This window comes from Haplochromis burtoni, unplaced genomic scaffold, assembly GCF_018398535.1.
Source record: "Haplochromis burtoni strain Fernald_Lab_line unplaced genomic scaffold, NCSU_Asbu1 Contig_118, whole genome shotgun sequence".
Taxonomy (NCBI): domain Eukaryota; kingdom Metazoa; phylum Chordata; class Actinopteri; order Cichliformes; family Cichlidae; genus Haplochromis; species Haplochromis burtoni.
In genome coordinates this window covers 1,420,618-1,445,989 of record NW_024582479.1, presented here as the reverse complement: position 1 = coordinate 1,445,989, position 25,372 = coordinate 1,420,618, and the positions used below count along the sequence as shown (strand labels likewise).

The following is a 25,372-nucleotide window of genomic DNA, read 5'->3' as shown; positions in this document are numbered from 1 at the left end:
TGCTAGGAAGAGGAAAAAATTGATAAACAAGAATAATAATAAAAAAAAACAAAAAGAATAGCAATGCGTAGACTATGACTGTGAACAGTTATCCGCATTAAAATAAGACTAGGAGTTTTTCATGAATACACGACTTTATCCAGCTGCATGAAAACCATCAAACCAAGAAGATCACATTATTAAACCGGTTCTTCCACGACGTCAAACCTCACGTACGCGTTTACGTGGTATCCTGATTGTAATCGCTCGGTAAACTGTTGCATTCAAGTGCAAGTGGGAATCTGATCAGACACGATCTCGATCTGGTGGTAGAAATATCTCTGTATAACTTCGGATGATTCAGTACACGCATTTTCTTTTTTAATTAATGTCCTGGCTATCACGGCACTGAAGTTAGTTAAGATAATATCACAGGTGCATGTGGGAAATCTGTGATTTAAGATTTAAGACATCATGATGATTGAGGTTAGGTGTTAGGAATTGTTAGGAATTTTCCATCATTTATAAAAGGCTTTATCTGTCACACGTATTTAACCTATACATTTAACATGCTACCCTGACACGTTTTCATTTCTCCTGTTTGACTGGAGCATTTGAAACTAGAAGAATTTGAGCACCAGTGAAGGCAGCTTTTCCTTTTCAAGAAACTTGTGAAATTAGGTCCCAATATTTTTTGTAAAGTCATAAAAAAAAATCATATTGTTTCGTCCTTATGACAATACAGAAAGCGAAATATTATACTGTAGACCTCTTCAGCTTAACTAATGAAAACCTGACCAACATCTGTCCATAGAAAAGCTTTTAAGTTAAAATGTCAACTTACTTTTGCTTAGGTGGACCTTATTTTGGCTAAAATAAGGGAAACTAAATTGATTTCAAATGACTTTCAATAACAAACAATTAAAATGTGTTTGAAGTGAATTAGCAGCCTCTCACTGTCTGCATAATTATAGCTGTGATGAAAAAAGAAAACAAATATGTTCAAACTGTAAACGTGTCAAGGGGAGTCTGTATTTTTATCTGTAAGTTTCCGAGAAGGCCCTGAAGGCAGCACGTCAAACACATACCCTCCCCTGCCTGAAGCTCCGCTATCTTTAGCACTGTAAGGATTACGGTGCGCAGTGTGTGTGTGACTGCACTTCGGTGCGACGTGCTCGGCTTATCGCTGTGGGCTCATTCCGCTGAAGCTCTCCTGCATCAGAGAACAAAAACCTTAAAAAAGAAGAAGAAGAAGAAGTGATGGGGGAATGACAACAAACCCCGTCCCCGTCTGCGGTTCAACGTCCCCGAAAAGACCCAAGGATGCTGCTGTTCTCCAGCCCGCGGTGCGGGCGCAGGCGCCGGGCCTCGCTGCTGCTGCCGCTGCTCTCCGCGGTCCTCCTCTGTGTCATCCCCGTCAGCGCTAGACTGCCAGGTAAATCCCCAACGGGACACCTTAACATCCGTGGCCTGAGCTTGTTTTCAGCTGTAGCGCGACTGTCTGTCGCTCCAATTAACGCTACTAGGACGTGTCACCAAAGAGCTTTTGTTATTAACGCGGGGAAGAGATGTGCAACTATACAAGTGTGATTTGTTCACACTTTAATTGTTGGTTATGCTGTTCGTTTGGTTGTGTATGTGTCTTGCTGCTGAGGGCAGGTTAAGCAAGTGCGTGTGAATCTGAATGAGTGACAAGAGCACAATGGAAAGACAAAGGCCAAAAATTCAAATTTCCTTCCTTGTCAGGTTACTCAGGCTGTTCTGTGCTGACAATTGCACCTTTGTTAATGTCACAATAACCCTATAAAAATGTAAGACAAATGAAGTGATGTGTAAACCAAGTGGGCAATTTTTAAGTATGTGGGAACTACCAGGCTGCAGGTTTATATGTGAGTGTGTGTGTCTAACGTTTTACCACACAGAGATGGTTGCTGTTAATATGTGCAGGGGCGATAATCTGCTTCTCAGCCATTAATGCAGAAAACCCGTGGGAGAACCAACAGCTGGACTCATGTAATCTTTATCTTTTATTAAAGGCATGCACCCATCAACACACACGCACACACACACACTGTACTCAACATTGACTGCCTCTATTGACCCAAACCAGTATGAATTTGTTGATGTTAACGTATATTTTTTTAGATTTCTATAAGAATGAATGTGTAAAAAGAAGAAGCCTGTTTTCAATTTAAAGTGGTTGTTCAAGGCGTGTGCTCTGATGTGCTTTGTGACAAATGAAATGTGCGTAGTGTTTACATTTGAAGCTTGTATTGCATGTGCAGTGTGAATGGACTTTGACTGATGTACGACGGCTTGGAGAAATGAAAGCTTTAAACGAAACGCAGTACAAATTCTTGGTTTTCAGTCACAGCAGAAAGGGATGCTGTGATACATCGGTACTAACAGTAATCGTGATATTCATGGAATTTCTGGAATTACTGTCAATAATCCGGTGCCAATGGCTATTTGATTGACATCCCAAGAAAGATGGAGTTGCACCTTAATGATGACTGCCACAAAAAAGGACCAATAACAGTAGCCAGGTCGTTTCTGCCACTCTGTGGCTACTTCTGACTAATTTCTAGCAAAAGACTAATATTGTTACAAGTCAAGGCAGGATTTTGGGTATAAGAAAATGCAGCTGAGTACAATAGTAAGCTTTAGAACACTGTGTTGATTCATCTACGTGTAAATCATAGTTTACTTAACAGATTTGTAGCAGCCAGTGGTTCATTTGTGTTGCCCCGTGTCCTGTTAGGTCTCATTTCTTTGAAAAGTTTACTTTTTTAATGCCACTGAATTAATGGAATACACATTGCAATATACTGATTCACAACCCTGTATCATTATACGTGTCAACAGATTCTTGCCGATAACATGCCCCATAGTAATGTGAATATATCCAATTCTTTATATTCCTGGAATAGATGTAAATTATGTAAATAAGCAGTAAACCCTTGCAGACTTCACTGACATCCCCTGGGCTCCAAATGGTGTGAATTTGCTCTGTCTTGTGCTTTCTTGGTAGCCAAGGCCATTTGAGAAACTGCTGCTTGAATGTCAAAAATTTAAAGAAGTGGTCGCTGAATATGTTGAGACCAGTTCTTTACTTTCTTTAGGATGGAATATTTTTTTAAATTCTCAGGTTTCTATTGAGCTATAAGATTAGGTTTGGTTGCTCTTTCAGTGATAGTTTATACGCTTACTAGCTTCCTTTGAAAGACATGTGTTTGACATCAGAAAGCTAAAACTGTGAAGCAAAATGATCGATCTTGTGCATGAAGAGAAGACTTATGGAAAGCGGACTTAACATTTTGATGACGGGAAAGGCCAAAGCCGTCGCTGTTGTTGCGGAGAAATGCCCTTAAAAGACTGTAGACGTAGAGACTGGGAATGGGCCAATGTAATCAGGTGGTTTATTCAGGAGGCACTGACACATCATCATCGTGCTTAAGTAAGCCATAGAGCTTTCACTGAACACTGGGGTTTTTTGGGATGGAAGTAATCCAAAACCTCAATTTAACCAATTGATAACATAAAGTATGTCTATCCTGGTGGCCAAGATACAGAATAAATTTAGCACGCAGAGGTTGTTGTGTAATTCAGGCTCAGGGGTGTGTACTATATTAGCAACGCCAGGAGAGTCACCTTTTTTTCACTCGGAAAAAAAAAAAGCTTTGTTTGTCTAATTTTAGCATTTCATATTAGAAGCATCATCTCCACTTCTCAATATTCAGAATGAGTCTGGTCATTATTGTGCTGCCACACTTAAATGCCAAGTTTGTCATTCATTAAACCCACATAGAGTTGGAGTGATTAGTATTCAGAAAGCCTCTGCCTCCGGCTGTTTCTGCCACTAGGATTAGGATCTATATCTTCGCTGTCACACGCTCTCTCCTTTAAACACGCACAGCAACAATACTCATCTGTTGTCTTTTGATTTAAAAAAACAAAACACAGGACATTAAACAACTCTCACTGGGTTAATATACACTGTCTGGTATCACTGTATATTCTTACGAGGTAAAGCTTACATACAGTATGTTCACATGTGGATACGGTTAAAGACCTGCTATGTGTGTAAAGACATTTGTGTTTTCCTTTGGGTTTAAAAACAAAACTGCTCTTTTAGAAATGACATAACTGAAGCGGTCTATCACCTGTACAGTCAGTGACAAAGGTGAGGAGACTTCAGGAAACATGAGCTCTAAAAATCTGTCTGGAATGAGGAACAAGACAAGTGGATTAACTAGGGCTTGCAAGGGGATTTCTGTTCAAAACAGTAAGGAAATAGTAGTTATTTTAGGCTACTCAGCATCTGCTGAGCAAAATGACCAAATTCATACACCGATTTGCACAGATACCGTGATTTATTTATTTATTTTTTTTAATTGGAGTCTTTGTGAACTCCGTTTCTAGGACAAAATGCAGATCAGAGATAAGAAAGTGCTCGTTCTGGTTTCATATGAACCTGTTATGTGGTTTGTGCAGTCATTGGTGGGATTAGATGTCACTCGGTAGAGAAAGGGAAAATTATTGAAATTACCCAGTGGCCAGGAAACACTTACCAATAATATTGATCTATCTCACTGAGGTCTTTGTCTGGAAAAATAAGTGACCAGCCAAGGTTTTGCTGCAGTGGCTTCGTTAAAGCTCCCACTCCCCCTCGTATTTGAGAGCATTCTGTGGACTAGCAGACCTCTCTGGGAAATTAAAGGGCCAAAATTAACTTACAGAGCATCTAGAGCTATCTTTTCAAGAAATGAAGGACTCTGTGAGCTTGTTTCTTTCTTTTTCTCAACATCCATTCATTCACTCTGCTCCAGTTCACTCCAGTGCAGTCCAGTTTGGTCCTAACATATAAGCTAAAAGCCTTTTACTACAGTCAGATGAACTTTTGAACAACCAAGACACAGCTGCACGGAGCCCCAGATGTTACGTTGACAACTTTTACTCGAAAGCATCGTCTTAATATGTGGGAGCTGCAGTGACCTCAGTGCTTTTCCCCCTAACCAGATGATCATTTTCAGTGATATCTCGGTGTGACATCCCCCAAGTCGGCTGTGTATTTTGCTGACTCATTTCACTCGCGCTGTAAGCCACAATTAGCTAATTTCAAACACACACACGTTTGATCAAACCCGAGTCAGCAGAATTTTACCTTCAATTAGTTTCTCTGCACTTCTTTCTTTTGATTACTGCTGTGTAGTAAAAGGTGAAAATTCAGAGCAGCAAATTTTCTCTGTCAGCAGGTTTGCATTTGCGTGTAGCCACATCCTTAACAAGAATGTCTGCATCGGTTTAGCCGGATTTTAAATACAACTACTAGCAATACCTCATGCATGGGTTTCACTGCACTCTTTCCATTGTGCATATAGTTAGAAGGAATGCCTGCCTCTATTGATCGATATTATTTACACTAGTCAATCTAATATATAATATTTTATAAGACTCACTAAATGAATATCGTAGGATGGATATTTGAAATATTGTACTGCAACAACTGATCGTGCCAGGAGCAAACAAACAAGATGACCATGAAAAATAAAATGGGGAAAAAATGACAAAATAAAGGAGCTTTCATTTGCTGCCTACACACCGCCATCGTTTTAATCACTTTAACCTCTGTTCTGTTCGCTGTGGGATGTGCTGCTTTGCTTCACTCTAATGATAATGACATAGTAATTGTCTCCCGTGTAATGGGTTAGACTCATCATTGTCTAAAATGACAGAAGTTACTGGAACAGAAATATAAATGGCAGACTGGGAGTGATAAGCCAGACGAGGTATGGGCCTGATTGGCAGTAGTATAAAACAAAACCTTGTTCGACCTCATTTTTCCATCATGTAAAAAAAATAAATAAAAAAATGTAATTTGCCTTAAGCTACCAGTGTATTTCCTGCCTCTGTCTTTTGAGCACGACTGCCTGTGTTTCTGCATGTCTGTTTGAGCTTTTGCTCGCATGACTAGCAGGTGTAAATCATGCCCCATTTTCCACCCTAATTTTAGGTGAGTCATCGTACCAGATCACCGAGGGAAACTAACACCTACGCTACTGAAAATGATAATGTAGACAGTTTTCACAACCTCAGCCATTTATAGCCACTTACAGCTCTATATTTTGGCTTCAGGGTTTTTGGCATGGTTTTCTGAGAAATGAGGCAAGTGGGTTGGGGATTACAGAACAGTTAATATGTCCACTTTTTCTGTCTCTGCGATAAATAAAGCTGACTCTGAAACCTATACGTTGCTGCCACTTGTCAAACTGCCTCTATGTCCAATCAGAAGTGGTTTTAAATAATAGAATAGAATAGCTTTTATTGTCACTGTTACAAGAACAATGAAAGGCTGTTTGGCATTTCTCCATGTGTGTGAAGTACACAATAGCATAAGTATTTACACAATCACAGACAAATTTACAGTTATACATACACCTGCAAACATACGGATACACCCATACAAACATACATATATGTGTGTATATACATGTATGCATGCGTACATACATACACACACATATTTCCACATACACGCTTACATATATATATATATATGTACGTATGTATGTACGTATGTATGTATGTACGTATGTATGTACGTATGTATGTACGTATGTACGTACGTATGTACGTACGTATGTATGTACGTATGTACGTACGTACGTATGTATGTACGTACGTACGTACGTATGTATGTATGTACGTATGTACGTATGTACGTACGTACATGCCATCTGAGGAGCAGGTGCAGTGTGATCAGTGATATTGCACATTGAGTAGGGGGGTGCTGTTGCAACTATATTAAATAAGGTTATAATAAATACAGTTTAAAGAGGTAGGGATGTTGGTTGCTTTGAAGTATAAATAGAAATCTGGTTTATATATGAGGTGTAATGTCCATGAGTGTTGGCAGTACAGTTATCCTCCAATCAGGGTGGAGGTAGGGCATGTTTGACAACCTGTGGGTAAAAACTTCTGTTGAGTCTGTTTTTCTTCGACCTTATAACCATTTAACTGCAGAAAAGGGAAATTATCCCAGCTGTATAAAATGTCCTAATGTGTTTGGGGTTTTTTTCTAGCTAATTTCTTTATATTTTGCGAAGAAAATGGAAAGTAGGTGTTTGGATTTGTTGAGACGTGCATGCATAAATGGAAATGCAGTAGATAAGGCAAAGACCAAATTTGCAGAATTCTAACAAGCTAGAAAGTCAATATTTGATATGCCCAACTTTATCATCCAAAGTTCTTCCTTGGATGTTGGCTGGCTTTTGTTCTGTTCTCTCTTAGCATGATTTTCCCATTTCACTTCCTTCAGAATGAGGTTTTGACAGCCATCCTTGTTCTGAGGCTCTTTATAATGACTTGACCAGCATATTGGCTCGTGTTACATTATTCTGCTGTAATCCACTTCCATGGTAGCGTACATTAGCAGGTCTTTTTCCAGCAGATGCCAGGGAAAACAAACCACTACAAACATGTTGTTGGCATTTGTTAGAGCATAGTGGATAAACAGAATTCCAAAAAGCCGCATATGCAAGCATAAAAACACTCAAATCGAGTCAAATCTACTATCCATGGGGACTATATCAAGTGAGGAGCTGTGCACAGACCTCTTTAATGTTTTCACTTGATTTGGACTGTTGGGCTGCTTCCTGTCTGCTATCAAAGGGTCAGGAAATGAACACAATGGGAGTGTATGGTCCTCCTGGCATACCCATTTCCTGCTTCCTCTAACTCGCTTACATTCACACACATGGCTGTGTGGTTTATTTTACTGTATTTGTAGAACAGCTTAAATGTGTACACAATAATGTGACAAAAGTTAGAGAAAAAAAAATCAAAGATTTTTTGTGTGCATGTGTCTTAGTGTTGGTCTGGGAGTGTAGGTGTGTACCAGGCTGTGTGAGAATGCCTCTGCTTGCCTCTCATTTCTTGCTGGCAAAGCTGCTGCTTAGCACACAGCCTGGCAACAGCAGCAGCAGATGGTTAGTAAAGTCATTTTTCACTTGTTCCAAGGACTTCTGAGTCCCTGAGTTGCATAATGTTTTTTTTTTCACACCTCCTCTGTCTTAGCTGAGACTAAACGTCCTTATCTAGTGCAGAAAATCTGCTTTTTCAAATGTGTATCTATATTATTAATGTGTATCCATTCTCCATCTCTTGTTCTGTCTTGTTTTATATTCCTCTTCCTTTGTCATCTTAACTGAGCTTCCTAATTAGCATCAACACTGTGTGGACGCAAGGCCACCTCTTTGCCTGTTTGACGTTCACTTCGATGACTCCTTTTGTCACAGCCGCAAACAGATTTGAGCAGCTTGGTCATACGATTGTCATGTTGTTGAGCATCTTTGTTTGTTCATTTATGGTGGCCTTGACAGCTCAGAACATACGCGAGGAAAACCGATGCCTGTAGACTGAACAGAAGCAAATTGGGACACATCTCTGCTGATTTAATAACATATGTTCAGCATTAGGCAAATACGGTACACTTCAACTAATGCCCACTGCATGTATTTACTTAGCTATTTCTCATAATGCAGTGGATTAAGCACTCAGGGCCATGTTGTTCAGGTGTGTTTAGAAAAGTATCATCATATGTATTTGCGGTTTGGCTTTCTGGAGAACCAAAGGCCTACTACTGCAGATTAATTATTGTATAAACCTTTTTATGCTAGAAAATGGTAATGCATGCAGTTTCTGTTTGACTGCTGCACCTCTCACCATCATTTTCGCTCCGTTGTCAGCCTCACACATTCATGAGCACGGAGAGTGGGTTTGTGTATGTATGGCTGCTTGTGCGTGAGGTGAATAATTTTCCTCGCTCATGTGACTGCAGTAGGTTTCAGCACATTAACTTCCCACATGATGAATAACAGATGAAGTGCTGAAATTCTAGCAGTCTTATTATAATCAGGATGCTAAAAATAAAGAAAAAAATTCCCGATCCCTAACTTTGACAGGAATGAAATTGTTCTTATCTTTTGTTGACATTTGTAAAATTTATATGACAAACAAATGAAGAATTGTCTTGTGTAATTTTGTTTGAACATTACAGGGATGTGAGCTTTTCTGTCTTTAATGGTTACAGTGTTTAATATGCTAAGGCCAGTATAAGTAATTTCTGTTACTCAATGTTTCTGTTACAAATGTTTAGTTTACACTATGGGTTTTTTGTACCCATGGCTCTGTATGATGTCATGAGAGCACATATCCTTATATGGTCAACTCTGGTCCACACAAGCCCCTGCTAACTGGCGTTTGGACTAAAAGTGGAAGAAATCTGACATAAAGAGAAAAAGGACAAGGAGCTAAAATGACTTGTCAAGGAGCCAGTGTAAGATAAATAAGGATAATTTTGAAAGTAAATCATGCAAAGCTACTCTACTAGAGTCCAAGAAACAAATTTGAAGCTTAAAACTTGACTCCTTAAAAAAACCCAGAGACTCTGGAGTGACTCAGTAGAAATCGTAACCTCTTTCACTTCATCATCAGTATTTACTGCACGATGGAGGCAAAAATTACATTTTTCTTTAAGTCTAAAGGTATAAAATCATCATCATTTCTTAAGTTGCCTGATAATGATTTGTGCCACATGGTGATGACTGTGGTTTGCCTTTATTTATTTTATTGCCGCAAGCAGCTATAACATTTCTGAGCATATGGCAAAATTTTAGAGCACTGCTGTCCTGTGCTGTTACATTGAGAACCACAGCATTAGGCTTCATCCACTGGCAACCAAAGCACCTCGGGACCAAAGTAGTGGACTGATTAACTCACATTTACAGATGAGAACAGCTTATTTGATCTGTGACATGAGTGCATTCATCAACACCTAATCTGGGCCTGAATGGCTTGTGATCAAAGAGGTGTTAAATAAATAAACAATTGGTGGAGGGGGGGAAAAAGAAAACTGACTGATGATTGTTGGGAGAGAGAATGAGAGAGGACAGATAAGCTTGAAAGGCTGTTTAGAAGAGGAATGCATTCTTAAACCAAAACCGGCTCTGTGCTTGTCTTTGGGAGTAAGAATAGGAGCTACCAGTGTTGTTTTCACATGGAGAAAAAAGAAGAAAGTCGATCTAAATTTTGGCGAATTCTGAATTAAGTGCATTTGCATGGTCTTACACCAGACACATACCCAGCAATGAGCTGTACTCAGTCAGTTAAGTAAGTTTTTGCAATTGCATAAAAGGACAAGGACAGAGTAAGCTCTTTCTAGTGATGCTTTTTTCCCTGTAAGGTTATAGATTGAAGGAAGTGGAAAGAAGCAACAGAGAGAACTTCTAATCTTGTAATTAGAAATGAGGGGAATTTGGTGCATGAGCATGCTACACTCACAGTGCTGTGGAATAACTAAGCAGGTGGTGAAAGATGGAGGTGACAGAGCTGCTGCTTTTCAGTGCAAACTGGAGAGAACAGAGTGTGACTTTGAATCGAGGGTGCTCAGGGAGATTTCTACCTGCGTGCTACTCTAAAGCAAATCATAATTAAATATTTGCTTTTCCCGCTAATAGATGATTAATAAACCATTTTCTTTTTGTCAGCCACCAATGGATCACAAAAATAAGCCCATGGTTTCCATTATCTCCAGATATTGTCTGTCAAACAGTGTTCTCAGATTACACATTCGCCCTTCACTCGCAGGCCAGGCCAGTCAGTGACATAAGAAGATGTGGATGTGTGCCCATCTGCCGATTGCAAAGTCGTGGCAGTGTGTAACCTTGTCAAATGTGTTATGTGTATGTGCTGCTGTTGAGAGTGTCAGATTTTCATTGAGTAAAGACTTTCACTGTAAGTCTGTTTAAAAAAAACAAACAAAAAAACAAAAACAAAAAAAAGTTTATTATTCAAAGAATGAATCATCTAATTCACCTACAATCTTTTAAATCACTTCATAAATTTTGCCTTGAAAATGTGATGAATTTAACAAAGATGGACCAAAAAAACGTTTGGGTTATATCCACATGACGAGGAGAAATGAATTGAACAGATCAGCAGTACCAGTTTGGAAATGAGCGGCAAACAAAAAATTGCAAGTTTGTGATCTCGCTTTTACGCCAATGGTTTTCTGAGTGTTTTTATGGTGGCAAACAAGTTTAACTTTATATGTCATATTTAACTTCTTAAATATTTGATGTTTTGTGATGTTTTTGGTAATGAAATTTTATTTTCAGATACAAATTTGGGTTACAGCTGTTAAGAAAACAAGATAATCAAGATGAAATTGAAATGAAATGCACTCTTTTCCTTTCTTCCGTACATTATGAATACAGCATATCCCTCCCTCTACAGCAGGGATTTCAAACTGATTTTACGTAATGGGCCGCATGTAGCTCACTTTGATCTTAAGTGGGCCACTCAAACTCCCTATTTTGTCAGCGCACTTTCAACAGTATGTGCCAGTTTTTCCACATGATGAAGAAATGCTGCTGCAGTAAATGAAAGGCCCCTGAGCCTAATGTTTGACACCCCTGCTCTACAATGCTGCACCTTCACCCTTTTCCTAGGAGCCTAAACTCAGTCCCTGCTGTGGCAGCCTCACTAGCTTGAGCCAAGTTTTTACAGTAGTCGTATATTACACTGTATACTTGACCAGCCCTGACCTGTTATTCTTTGGAAATTCTGGAGTCTCCTCGTGTTCATTAAGCCGGCACCACTGCCCGCTGTGCTGTTCACCTTTAGCTGTGCAGCACTGCTGGGCTCATTATCCACTCTGATAACATACCAGAGCTCCACTTGCCCTCTGCCACCAACACACCTGCTGTGGTTCTGTGACCCACTCCCTCTTTTGTGTGTCTGTCATGCTGTTTGTGTATATATCCAGATGCAGCTCTGTGAAACCGGCAGTAATCAGGTCAAGTGATTAACCAGATATCGACGGCCAAACAGGTGGGGCTCACCGCGTTATAAAATCCAGATAGCTATAAAAAGTGTGGCTCTCTTACTGACAATATTAAACCTAAGAGGTTACATTGAACTCTTAAAACAATTTTCCAAATCTCTGTGAAGCTGTGATGTAACTCTGACATCAACAGACACTGTGTTCCACAGCAGGTCTTTTATTTCTAAACAGAGACACTAATAAAAGGACTGACAGTAATGGTGAAGCATTTCTTATTCGTTCAACGTGAAGAGCGCTATTTCACCGCCACGTTAAAAGCATCGTTTCTGCATCACATCAGTGTGACTGCGGTGCTGATGAGACTTATTTTCACTCCCTCTCATGCAGCCCACGGGTGTCGCTCAGTCTGTGCTAAACAGGGCGCGACTCCTGCAAGCGTGGTTCTTCAGATTGTGGTCCCTGCCGATCTCCTCTGCAGGAGAGTGAGGAAGGACGCTGCGTGCGTTATGGTATGTGGGGGGGAAAAAAGATAAGCGTGCTCTCACACGGCTCTGCACTTACTATGCTCACAAACTCCTCAGTTCCTGTGAGGACATTACAGCTCAAACTAGCGCTTGCTTTTAAAGACTTAACTAAGACAGAAGTAATGTGGTGTTGTTAGATATTATCCACCACACGATAATCTCACGAGTCTTTTTCTTCTACTGAACAACTGTAACTTTGTTTGGTTATCTTCAAACATTTCCAACCTTTTTTTTTTTTTTTTTAACCACTAGGAAGTAAAACTGTTGAAATAAACTGTGTGAGCGTCTTTAATTCATTAAGCCTGTCGGCATGTTTTTCAACTGGGGGAAAAACTGGAGCACCAGGATAAAACCAGTGCACGGGATGGAAATGATCAGCTAGTTTAAAAACGTATATAATTTTTACTGACAAAATCATTAATCATTGACGTGAAAGGGCAGCTAATAATTAGGAACATTTGAATTCTGTGACTGTTTGTCATGCACGCCACTCTCCAGTCTTTGGATTCGCAGAGTTAAAACTGAGATTAAAAAAAATATATATATCAGCTGGACAAGAATAAACTGAGAATTTTGGACTAGTTCTTTGAGCGTATTGTAATAACACTGTGAAGTTTGGTTACCTGTGTGAGGTTCAAATGGCTTCTCTCTGATAATAAACAGGCAAACGTGCTAATGTCTTATCCTAATGGTGTGATTCTTTGCCAGGGCATCTTATTGTGGTCCTCGCTCACCCCCCTCTTCTTCCTCCAATGCCTCTGGCAACTATGGCGTAGGCTGATTCTCTCTGTATTGTAATCCGTCCCTGCCCCTGCTACATCTAACACGCACACACACGTGCAGTGCCCCCGCACTGGCGGCCTTAATCACTCAGATGACATGCCTTTCTCTCTCTCCGTCTCTGTTAACCTTCATCTCTATCACTGAATCCAATATCTCTCAGTGAAAGAGCCAAGCTGCAGAAATAAATGCTATTTTTCAGATTTTCATGACGTGGCATTACACTGCTGACACGCACTCCACGTTTCACAACAGACGTTGGACAGAGAAAAGGCAGCATCTTGTGTTCAGGAGCGTGAACGTCTGCGTGTTTGAACCGTGTGTGTGTTTATGTCAGCTGGTGGGCCACATGTGGCTTTTTAAGGATTAATAATTTATATGGATTTGCAGCAGGAGAGGATCCAGTGCGAACTTGGCTCAAATTAATCTCAGCAGCATCAGAGAGCGAGGTAAACAAGAGGGGGAGATAAGTGTCAGCGGATAAAAGGTCACATCATGCAGAAGGAGAGAGGATTATTAACTGTCCGCTGGGATGATAAGATGCAATCGGTTAGTATAGTTACTTTAATGTTGGGTGGCATTTCTGCGTTTGTGTCTCTGTGATGTTTACGTATGTGGTGCTATGAAGCTAGTACATCATAAGTCTCTAAGCTTCCTAAAGTGGTTACATAAACCACTTTAGGAATACACTGCAGAATACACTGATCCACATGAGTCTCTCTCTCATTTTCACATTCAAATGCACATGCCCTCAAACACACACAAAAGGAACTGTAACAGATTCATTCATACAGTCTGTAGGTTTTTGGTGTATTTTCTTTGCACGGGGCTGTGGCTACCTCTGCTATATTACGTCCTGCATATTGCACTTCTGAGGTCATTCCTATTGTTCCAACTAAAGGAGTGATTACCTACATTTTTTTAGATCAAAATTCTGTTGTGTGACTGTTCGCCTCTATGGTGACAGTCGACTGTCGAGTTTCTCCTGTTCAAAGTTATTTGTAAGCAAGCACAGGAAGTGGAGCAAGCGAGGCAAGCAGCACTTTTTTATTGTTTATTGTTGGGCCAGCCTGTGTTTGACATAGAGGTGTGCACTGCCATTTGACAACACACAGTATGACTGAAAGCTGTGTCACCTGATTGCATGCTTGCTGTGAAACCGTATATGCTAAAGGCACAGCAATCGCTTTCTTCAGGAGTTTTGGGTTTTTTTTGCCTTTTATATCTACATGGAACTATGTGAGACTGCCCCCCCCCTCTGTTAGGTACACATGCTCATACTGACTTGTATAATGCAACATAAAACCAAGCCGTCAATAACAAAAAGGCCATGACATGCTGACAGTTGCAAATATCCTGCAGCCATATACTTTTGTAAGATGAGGCGAGAAAAATTGTAACCCGAATTTCCATTATTTCAGTTTGTTTACAAATGAGCTCGTTTTTTGTTGTTGTTGTTGTTGTTGTTTTTCTTTTCTGTGACTTGATGAAATGTTAACAAGGCACACTGTATTAAAAATAAGAAAAAATATGATCACCATCTGAAATTCAGTTTAATTCCGTTTTGTTTATGTATAAAGCGCCAAATTAAAGCAACAGCTCACCTTAAGGTGCTTTAAATTCTAAGGTAAGACCCTACAATAATACAGAGAAATCCCTTTGAGCATGCATTTTGCTATAAGGAGAAGGAAAAAGTTCCTTTTAACAGGAAGAAACGTCTGGCAGACCCAGGCTCAGGGAGGGACAGCAATCAGCCGCGACTGGCTTGAGGTGAGGGGAGGAAGACGGGACAAAAGAGACATTGTGGAGGAGAGCATAGATTCATAAGAGCTAATGATTAAATGCAGCGTGGTGTGTAAAAACATAGTGAGCTAGTTTGATGCTCTTTTGTTATTCGTATACAGATTTATCACAGTTAATCAATCCCGCCATTTATACCACTCTTGCTGTTCTACTTTTGTAAAACTTAAAGTAAAATAACTCCCATGTAACATGTTTTACAGCCTGTAAATCATCAATGATGTGTATGATGCTCAACACTAAGTGGTCAAAAAGTATTGGGTCACCTTGGCATTACTTCTACTCTGATTTCTGAATGCTTCCACTTTGCATTAATCCGACTTACAGCGGATTGTGGAATACCTAGGAAGGTATTCCACAAAATTGACTTCTTGCAGTAGCAGTAGCATACTAATACAGTACCACACTTGAATCACTGAGCTCTGTAGAATGACCCATTCTTTTGCAGATGTTTGTAAAGGCAGACTGCATGGCTAGGTGGGACTGTGGCCCAGTACTTTGTACCTGTAGTGAATGTACCAGAGAAAGAAGCATGACTCATTTTATCAGTTTACGTGATAAATTTTTATCAGTTTTACCATCAGAACATTTGCCCTCAGCAAATATTACAGCTGTTGTTTTTTGTGATTTTTGTTGTTTTGTTTTTTTTTGACATTTGAAAATCAGGAAACAGAAGTTGATAGAAATCAAATAAATTTGGCTCTGTTGTCTATTATATACCTGAAATTTAATTTTCATTTTTACAGCTACTGTTGCTATGCTGGGTTTGCTGCTTTGTGTAGTTATTTTACATAACAGTATCAGTATTTGCAGATTTTAATAACTGACTGACCTCTAAAAATCGCCTTTCTAAGACTTGATCAGAGAAAAGATCAGCGCATTCTGCGTGATTTATTGCCAGCTTCTTAGACTTTTATTTTCTCTTTATATTAGTAGGCGTCGTCATTTTGTGTAAGTATGCATGGAAAAACAGGTGCGGCTCTTCATTTGTGATAGAAAGTCTGCTGGTTAGGTTTCGCACTGGCCTAAAAGCGTGCACTCAGCTGCGACTAACTTTTATAGCAGGTGGATAATGGCTCGGTGCTACAATTATAAAGTACACAGGAACCAACTTGAGAGATGAAGTGGCAGAATGGCATTTTAACTACGCACCAGTCCCTCCACTCACCACCTTATAAAGTAAATACAAGATTCTGATTAAACTGTGACCTTTTTTTGGTTTCTTTCCTCTGGCTTAATTGTCTTCTTGACCTTTTTTCCAAACCCACTGAAAAGAGCATGTACTGATCTCAGAGCCATGACCAGCACTGTTTAGTCACAGATCTTTAGAAAATCTGAGAATATTTTCAACCGTTAGTTTTACTCCTGGCTCAGAATTAAACATTTGGGAGTGAATGTACAGTGGGGCAAAAAAGTATTTAGTCAGCCACCGATTGTGCAAGTTCCCCCACCTAAAATGTTGACAGAGGTCAGTAATTTGCACCAGAGGTACACTCAATACTTTGTAACATAACCTTTGTTGGCAATAACAGAGGTCAAACGTTTACTATAGGTCTTTACCAGGTTTGCACACACAGTAGCTGGTATTTTGGCCCATTCCTCCATGCAGATCTTCTCGAGAGCAGTGATGTTTTGGGGCTGTCGCCGAGCAACACGGACTTTCAACTCCCGCCACAGATTTTCTATGGGGTTGAGGTCTGGAGACTGGCTAGGCCACTCCAGGACTTTCAAATGCTTCTTACGGAGCCACTCCTTTGTTGCCCGGGCGGTGTGTTTTGGATCATTGTCATGTTGGAAGACCCAGCCTCGTTTCATCTTCAAAGTTCTCACTGATGGAAGGAGGTTTTGGCTCAAAATCTCACGATACATGGCCCCATTCATTCTGTCCTTAACACGGATCAGTCGTCCTGTCCCCTTGGCAGAAAAACAGCCCCATAGCATGATGTTTCCACCCCCATGCTTCACAGTAGGTATGGTGTTCTTGGGATGCAACTCAGTATTCTTCTTCCTCCAAACACGACGAGTTGAGTTTATACCAAAAAGTTCTACTTTGGTTTCATCTGACCACATGACATTCTCCCAATCCTCTGCTGTATCATCCATGTGCTCTCTGGCAAACTTCAGACGGGCCTGGACATGCACTGGCTTCAGCAGCGGAACACGTCTGGCACTGCGGGATTTGATTCCCTGCCGTTGTAGTGTGTTACTGATGGTGACCTTTGTTACTTTGGTCCCAGCTCTCTGCAGGTCATTCACCAGGTCCCCCCGTGTGGTTCTGGGATCTTTGCTCACCGTTCTCATGATCATTTTGACCCCACGGGATGAGATCTTGCGTGGAGCCCCAGATCGAGGGAGATTATCAGTGGTCTTGTATGTCTTCCATTTTCTGATGATTGCTCCCACAGTTGATTTTTTCACACCAAGCTGCTTGCCTATTGTAGATTCACTCTTCCCAGTCTGGTGCAGGTCTACAATACTTTTCCTGGTGTCCTTCGAAAGCTCTTTGGTCTTGGCCATGGCGGAGTTTGGAGTCTGACTGTTTGAGGCTGTGGACAGGTGTCTTTTATACAGATGATGAGTTCAAACAGGTGCCATTCATACAGGTAACGAGTGGGGGACAGAAAAGCTTCTTACAGAAGACGTTACAGGTCTGTGAGAGCCAGAGATTTTCCTTGTTTGAGGTGACCAAATACTTATTTTCCACCCTGATTTACGAATAAATTCTTTACAAATCCTACCATGTGGATTCATGGATTTTTTTTTCACATTCTGTCTCTCACAGTTGAAGTGTACCTCTGGTGCAAATTACTGACCTCTGTCATCATTTTAGGTGGGGGAACTTGCACAATCGGTGGCTGACTAAATACTTTTTTGCCCCACTGTAAGTGTGAGCCACCTCCAGATAGTAAAGGCAGTAAGTGTGTCTATTATGATTGATGATTATGAAGACCAGTTTAAAAAAAACCCCCCAAAATGGTCAGGTTAAAAATAATATTACAATGCTGGCAGGTTTCTCCTTGTTTTTTGGCTTAAATTTCTTGAGGTCGCGCCAAAAAAAAAAAAAAAAAAAGTACTGTGCTGCAAAAACCCTGAATTGACGCTTAGTCTCCATCTTGTCTACCGCCATTAATTCAACTACACACTAGGTGGCAGCAGGACACACCGATTATACATTAACAGGCCAGAGCTCAGTTACTTCTTGTCCTGCTGCTTCTAAGCATGCTGACATAAAACTAGGTTTAATCGCTTTATAGCTTGTAATTTATAAAGGAGCAGTGATATAGTCAATATAAATATTAACTTTTTTGAGAGCTTCTTCCTCGTTTTGTTTTGTTCCGTTTTTGGTCTGAAAACTTGTAATTGTGTCATAGTATTTTTGACATTTCTGTAGAATTAATCAAGAACCTGCAAAGGAGGCGACTAATCCGATAAGTCAGTCATTTACGGAAAGGAGGAAGTAAGTGTGCATGTCTGTGTGTACATGTGTGATTTTCTTGGGTGGGAGGAAGAAATGTGAATGGTTTTTAAGTGGGTAAAGAAAAGAGCACGTGTGTGTGTGTGTGTGTGACCCATATTGCCCGTTGAGATGTTTAGTGTTTGTTTGTTGTACCCAACCGCCCCCTGGGTGTTCGCAAGAGGTTATGGGTCATTATCAGGCCGGTGGCGAAACCCTCTTTCAGAAGGAGAGGTGTCCATACTTGGTGAGTGACAATCCACCCACATTTTACAGTCACCACTTTTGTTGGGTGAATGATCAACCTTAGCCTCGGTGGGATGCTGAGGGATTTTTCTAAATATAATACTTTTATTTATTTATTTACTTTTTTTTTTTACATATCAGCTGCAGATTTTTTAGTAACACCACACATTTGTGACACCACCAGCCAGGCTCTACTTACTCTTGTGTGTTTCACTAGAATTTAAACCCACATCTCCACACGCTCCTGCCGACCACAGAGGCACAGTTGGTGCTCTTATCCACCTGCAGGGTACAGATGGTACGTCCCGCCTCCACAGACACCTGCTATGAAGTGCACTAAATAGCCAATGGTGTATGTGTGTGTTTGTGTGTGTGTGGTAGTGTTTTTGTGGTGGTGTGTGTGATTGGAGGGGCGAGGGGGGGTGACACAGTAACAAAGCACTCAGTGAAAGTGCTGGCATGTCATATCACAGGCATTAGCTTGGCCAGATGGCCAGCCTTCTGGAGTGAAAGTGACACTGTAATCATTAATGTAGTGCTGGCGTAATAACGCATTCGTTTAGTTGGATTGAGTGGTGCTCTCCGTGCCTTTTTTTTTTTTTTCCTTGGGAGTTTTTAAAATGCACACTATGCTAAATATTTGTTCAGGATGTTGATTGTGTGAGGGGTTGACTGAGAAAAGTAACCTGTGCTGAAAAATAGAATGGGTATTCTTCAAGGATCAGACAGGATGAATGGATAAAAAAGGCTCTTCATTGTCATCATTGACACAACCTTTAAAAATCAGAATCTCTCAAACGCTTTGAGTGATTCATTAATTTTCTCTTAAAATACTATTAAGTATTAAATCTTTCACAGTAAAGATTTTAGGAAAGAGTATTCTTTTTATTTGTATTTCATTATATTTCTGTTCTGATCCTGAGAAATATGTATTGATTGTAGTCATTTATCTCTATAATGTTGTAGTTTTATGTAATTGAATACTGTAAAACATTTTTGTGTATTTAAACACTCAACTAGGAAAAAAGTTGTAAATTGAAATTGGCTGTAATTTAAAGGGCATCATCTCTATCAAATAAATTTTATTTATAACAAGAATCTCATGGGAATAATGCTGAATGGTGATATAATGTATTATCGTTCATGTAGTTAGATTAAATTCTTTTGATTCTTTATTTTACTCGAGGCTTCTTGTCTCACTAGGATTATATGCAAACAGCAATAATATCAAATTATAGCATTTGATATATAGCAGATAAGCATTACAGGGGGAAACAACTCTTTGATTATCGCCATTAGCAGTGAGCTGTGGGGTCTATTGTGAAGGCAGCAACTGGATCCCAGTGAAGCCAGGGTTTGGCTGATTGCTCCTGCCCCCCTGCGGTGCTTCCTCCTGTGGCCACACACACGCTCTCGGCCCCGGTCGCCCTGGAGCCTTTGGCTGTCCTGCAGGAATGTGACTCATTGTCTGGCCTAAAGGGCTGTTAACAACAGTTTAGCATTGTGTCCTTTTTAATCAGTCCCCCAGAGAAAAGAAGGCACGAGCATGCTCACTGTTTGTCACTTGAGAGTCAAAACACATGCAAATCTATGCATACATTCCTCAACCATATGCAAACGCTCCGTGCTTGTCCCTCCCCTGGTTACAACAATAGTCACCTGTCACCTTCAGTCACTAAACTGGATTAACTTTAAAGTTGTGTTTCTGAGACCTTTCGGAAAAGAGATGACAAAAACAAAGAGAGAAGAAACCCAAATAGTCAGTCGGTTGGAGGAGAGGAAGCCTTGATGCAAGTAACGTTCTGCAAAACTTGAAAACGCAATGATGTGCAAGTCTCATACACCCAGATTTTATTCACAATAGAACATAGAAGACGTGTAAAATGTACATTAACACGTCTCTACAATAAGATGGGAAAGGACCACTGTCTAGCAAACTCTCTGACACAACAGTGTGTAAACATCTGGGAACTGAGAAGACCAGCTGGACAAAGAGAGTAATGTTGTCCCAATTGTGTCTCGTATGAGATTCTAGCTGCTCAACAGTCCTCATTATCATGTTTTTCATTTCATTATATAGTATATAGTTGAACTGTCACATTGCTTCACACTGCCAGACTGCAACTGCTCTTTATGTACACTCTTTGTTGCTCATATATTGTGTTGCTAACATTGTTGTGCTTGAGAGACACCATTGATCAGAACCAAATCCTTGTATGTGTTTGCGCATATACTTGGCCAATAAATGCAATTCTGATTCTGTGCTAAATGTTTCAGGTGGTGATAGGTCTGGGCTGCAGGCAGGCACCCAGACTCAACAAAGTATTGACTCAAGGGGCTGAATAATTACGCACACCCCACTCTTCAGTTATTTATTTGTAAAAAATGTTTGGAATCATGTATGATTTTCGTTCCACTTCTCACGTGTACACCACTTTGTGTTGGTCTTTCACGTGGAATTCCAATAAAATTGATTCATGTTTGTGGCTGTAATGTGACAAAATGTGGGAAAATTCAAAGGGGCCGAATACTTTTGCAAGCCACTGTAAAATTAGTCTGTGGTTACTATCCAATTTGTATGCTATATGAATGAGTTCATTGTTAAAGGCTTTGGTTTTCACTGCGATTGTTACTGCTTTTTATAATCGGTGGTTTAATTCATTAATTCTCTCAGTAAAACGTCTGAATCTTTTCTCATCTTTAGATAAGATTAAAGCCTATGACCTGGATGAAGAAATTGACTTCCTTCACTCCATCATTGAGAGACAGGAAGTGTTGGAGATGAAGCAACAAACAACAAGAAAGCAATCCAAACATCCAGGTAAGAAAAATGCAGCAGAATCGTATAGAAGTGGTAATCACACATTATTCTCCATTTGAGACAGAGGCTTGAGTATTATTGTTTTTTTGGTTTTTTTAAAGCTCATAGAGTGTTTTGTGTCCCATTGAAGTGTTTCTTTTATTATGTTATGCTACATGTTACATTTCAGCTGTCTGATTATTGCATAACAGTCATCTGTGAAGCACTTTGACTGATCAGATAATGCTTTTCCTTCCTTTTACTTGTAACCTGTGATTGTGATTCTGTTGCTGTTTTTGCTTCCTACTCTCTCTTTCCAGTCGCCATTATTTCCGGAACAGATAGAAAAAACAGCAAGACGAATGCCTCCAAACACAAAAAGAAGATACAGGGAATAATGTTAAGTGAAAGCCTGAATATCTCCACTGCAGCTCCATCTTCTAATGCAGCAACACCACAACCCTGGACCGCTGATGTGGAGGGCCGCGCTGGGCCTATACCTGTGCCAGCACCCATGGCAGACACCGTAATTATTAGTGAGTATAAATTCATGTACTCAGTACACAACAGTGCCAAGGGGCCTGATGTTTGCAGCGAGAGGCTTCAAGAGGCTTCTCTGTGTACCCACAAAGGGAAAAAACACTTTTTCTCTGTTAGCAGGAAATTCAGGTTTCTGGTGCAACATTAGGGTGTAACCAGATAAAAAATTGGGCCTTGTCTTATTTCTTATCAAGCAGTTTGTTGCCTCCTAGCTCTAAGTTTGCCTTAGAAGATCTTATCACTGTTGTCAATGTTGCGCATCATTTTGATGTCCAATTATACTGAGCGAATTAGCTAACAGGTAATTAAATTAGCCATCATAAATGCCTAGCACAGTGGTTATCAGTTTCTCACTCACTTACTTGTTATTTGCCCCTAACAGGCTCTGTTCCCCTCTGTTTACCTCTTTCTTTGTATCAATTTGCAGTTATCATCTCTGTGTGTGTGGTGGTGGGAATGGTGGCAGTGATCCTGGCTACTGTCTGCTACATCAAGTAAGTGTGAATACCGAAAATCTGAAGTAATGCAAGAGAAAGCTGCTGAATAAAGTTTACCAGAATATGAAATTCTCATTTGAAATGAAGTGAGTGCAACACAAAGCCAAATCTAGTGTGTTTGCAACAATACAGCAGTTAGTTAATTTATATATAAAAAAAAAGTCATTTATTTTACATTTTGAAGTCAAAAAGAACTAATAGTTTACACAGTTACATGCAGTATAATCTATGAAATGTTTAGTCCTGTTTGGTTTTATGCATTTAATAACTTAAAGTTATAAAGACACATGCTGTGCAAGAACATTCAGAAACTCTTTGACGTGGCCGTGAGATCAGAACCTGCTTAAATCTGCTGTCACCATAACCTACCATAAGCTCTGAGCTTGTGTTTAAGATTGTTTTTAAGTGGAAAACCCCCTCAAGTATTAAAAGAAGCTGATGATGCCCACAGGTTTCAAAAAGAATCACATCTTGCCGAGAAGGTAGACTACCCTGCTTTTGGAGGGGCGGGTGTATCTGCCAGTGGTACTTCGGTAAGCGCCCATCTCTAGCTTTGCCTAACGGGTATTATTAGTTCTGTTTCTCACTTCTTCTTCTGCTTTAACCACAAGGTTTGTGAGCTGAGGCTTCTGTCTTCAAATGTGTGATCCACACTTCCTGCTTTTGTTTGCTCCACAGATGGGAGATAAGACTCTGGCCCAAAGTGCTCAAATGTTTCACTACCAACATCAAAAACAGCAGATGCTCTCAATGGGAAAGTAAGTTATTTGCTATTTTGTCTTTCTCTCTTTTTGCAACACCTTTGTGCCTTTTTATAGACTTTAAACCACATCCTTTCCCTGTGCCCTCTGACCCCATCACCTCCACATTAACTCAAGTGTCGATTCGTTTTTTTAGTCACAAGCCAGAACAGAAAGTCAGTGAAACTGAGGGCACATCAGATGAGGAAGAGGTGGGAGGTGACTTCACAGTATACGAGTGTCCCGGACTTGCACCAGTGAGTAAACGCACGCATAAAGTCGCGCATACACATATTTACAGCACTGATCATTCCTAATGTTTTATGACTGGCTGCTCATTTTCTGCGCTCTCTCAACAGACTGGAGAGATGGAGGTGAAGAACCCTCTGTTTGATGATTCAGCTGTACCTTATCAGGGGAATGCAAAATGAATGCTGAGCAGTTTACAGTGCGCACACACACACACACACACACAGGCATACAAGCCATTTTTCTGGAAGATGCCTCGCAATTTCACACTGCATGCATCGAAATGAAGGATTCTGGTAGAAGATGATGTGATAAAACTGACTTTTTCCTGTTCACCCTTTACTCTATCTCCCCCAGCACGGCTTTTAATACTACAAATGTGTGGTGGTTTCCTTGTTAATTTATTTCTGTGTCTGTTTCGAAGCCACTTTGTCTTTTAATGTAAGTTTGCATACCCCGCTAGGTGTTTGTCCTACCTAAATGTCAAATTCTAAGTTAAGATTTCTTCCTCAACCTTTGTTATTTTCCTAAAATTCTGCAGCTGTTTCCAAAGAATATGATACAATAGCTAAAAAGTGTACCATGCAGATACAAATAAATAAGCTGAAAACGTCCTAACAGTCGACAGCCTGAACAGATACCCAGGAAAAACTCCCTAACAAAACACAAGGTTTAACATTAAAAATATTAGTGTTGTTGAGTTTTGGTTTTTTTTTGTTTTTGTTTTGTTTGTTTTTTTTTATCCACATAAGCTGCACATGAAGATTTTTAAGACTATAGATATATTGAATAGAAATGAAAATGAAGTACTCAGTGATGTATTTTGCATGGTTTGATTGTATAGTGTTTGAAACATGGCAATGCTGCAATGAGTTTTCTGCCTCCTGTATGTATGTATGCATCCTATTGCTGCAGGACAAATGTACAGTAAAAGTGACTTCCAAGCACTTGAATGAAATTTTGGAGACAGGCTGTTGTGATAGACGTGTAGGTGGTAATAATCTCTGTCTTGTATCGTCTTTCTTGCCTCTTAGCAGTCCCAAGTTAACCTCATGCTGCAAATTGTACATACAAAGAGTGATAGTGTTCACTTTTTATAGATATTTGTACATGCAGACTAACTACTGGAATTAAAACTTTTTACCACATGCAACATGGACGTTGTTTAGCCTTTTATTTCTGTGGATAACATTTGGTAATACAATACTGTGCAGAAATTTGTGCCACCCCTCAGTAATTTGCTTCCATAGACCTGGACTTTATTGCATTCTTTCTGAAGACATTTCTGACCATTTTCAGAGGAATGATGAATAATTGAAGCATCAGTCTACACATAACAGAGAACTTAGGAAAACAAAACATTTTAAATAGTCTATTTAGAGACTTTATTATTAGACCCCTGCCCCTAAAACACATTTTTTACCATTTCTTTACTTAAATTTCCAGAAAATGATCAACAACAATGCAGTGTGACAGGCATAAAATACCGGTAGCATTTTAGCCCCAATTAGGTGATTCCAAAAGAGTTTTTAGCACGTACTTGGCACATATGTGCATGGTGTGCAGTGTTTCCTTAAATAATTTGAAGAAATTGGACAAATGAAGGAATAGATGACATTCTCAAATAGTTTTGACAGTTTTCATTGAAAGAAAATGGCAGATGTAATGGGAGACTGCAAGCTGGGGAAAGCTTCGGTGAGGACTGCCAGCAGTTCCTGGGCCAGGAAGAGGCCCAGGTACTAATGAGGGCTGTGAGAACTTGTGTCAGGTCTAAAAAAAAGCTATGTACAGCAGATGAACAGAATTTAAAAATCCTTAAAGAGGAAAAAATCCTGACACAGGATCTGAGAGGTGCCTCTGTCCCTTTATTGGATCCACTGTTCACCAGAGCCTCATCAGAAATGGTGTCAGTGGAAGA

The 25,372-nt window shown here is 40.0% G+C and overlaps 1 protein-coding gene across 1 annotated transcript; it reads left to right on the top strand.

The window, feature by feature from the left end:
* Positions 1-1,085: 1,085 nt before the first annotated feature.
* On the top strand, positions 1,086-24,607 carry npdc1a (neural proliferation, differentiation and control, 1a). The gene is made up of 8 exons (XM_005938816.3): positions 1,086-1,414; positions 21,333-21,449; positions 21,749-21,964; positions 22,396-22,462; positions 22,917-22,998; positions 23,144-23,223; positions 23,363-23,462; positions 23,565-24,607. The coding sequence occupies exons 1-8, from the start codon at positions 1,303-1,305 to the stop codon at positions 23,634-23,636; spliced, it is 846 nt and encodes a 281-aa protein (XP_005938878.1). The 5' UTR covers positions 1,086-1,302; the 3' UTR covers positions 23,637-24,607.
* The last annotated feature ends 765 nt before the right edge of the window (positions 24,608-25,372 follow it).

What these genes read in the sequence shown, in the direction of transcription:
- npdc1a (XM_005938816.3), top strand. Translation starts at nt 1,303, where the DNA reads ATGCTGCTGTTCTCCAGCCCGCGGTGCGGGCGCAGGCGCCGGGCCTCG. An exon ending in CGTCAGCGCTAGACTGCCAG is followed by an intron (nt 1,415 to 21,332) that starts GTAAATCCCCAA and finishes TCTCATCTTTAG; the next exon opens with ATAAGATTAAAGCCTATGAC. An exon ending in GGCAGACACCGTAATTATTA is followed by an intron (nt 21,965 to 22,395) that starts GTGAGTATAAAT and finishes ATCAATTTGCAG; the next exon opens with TTATCATCTCTGTGTGTGTG.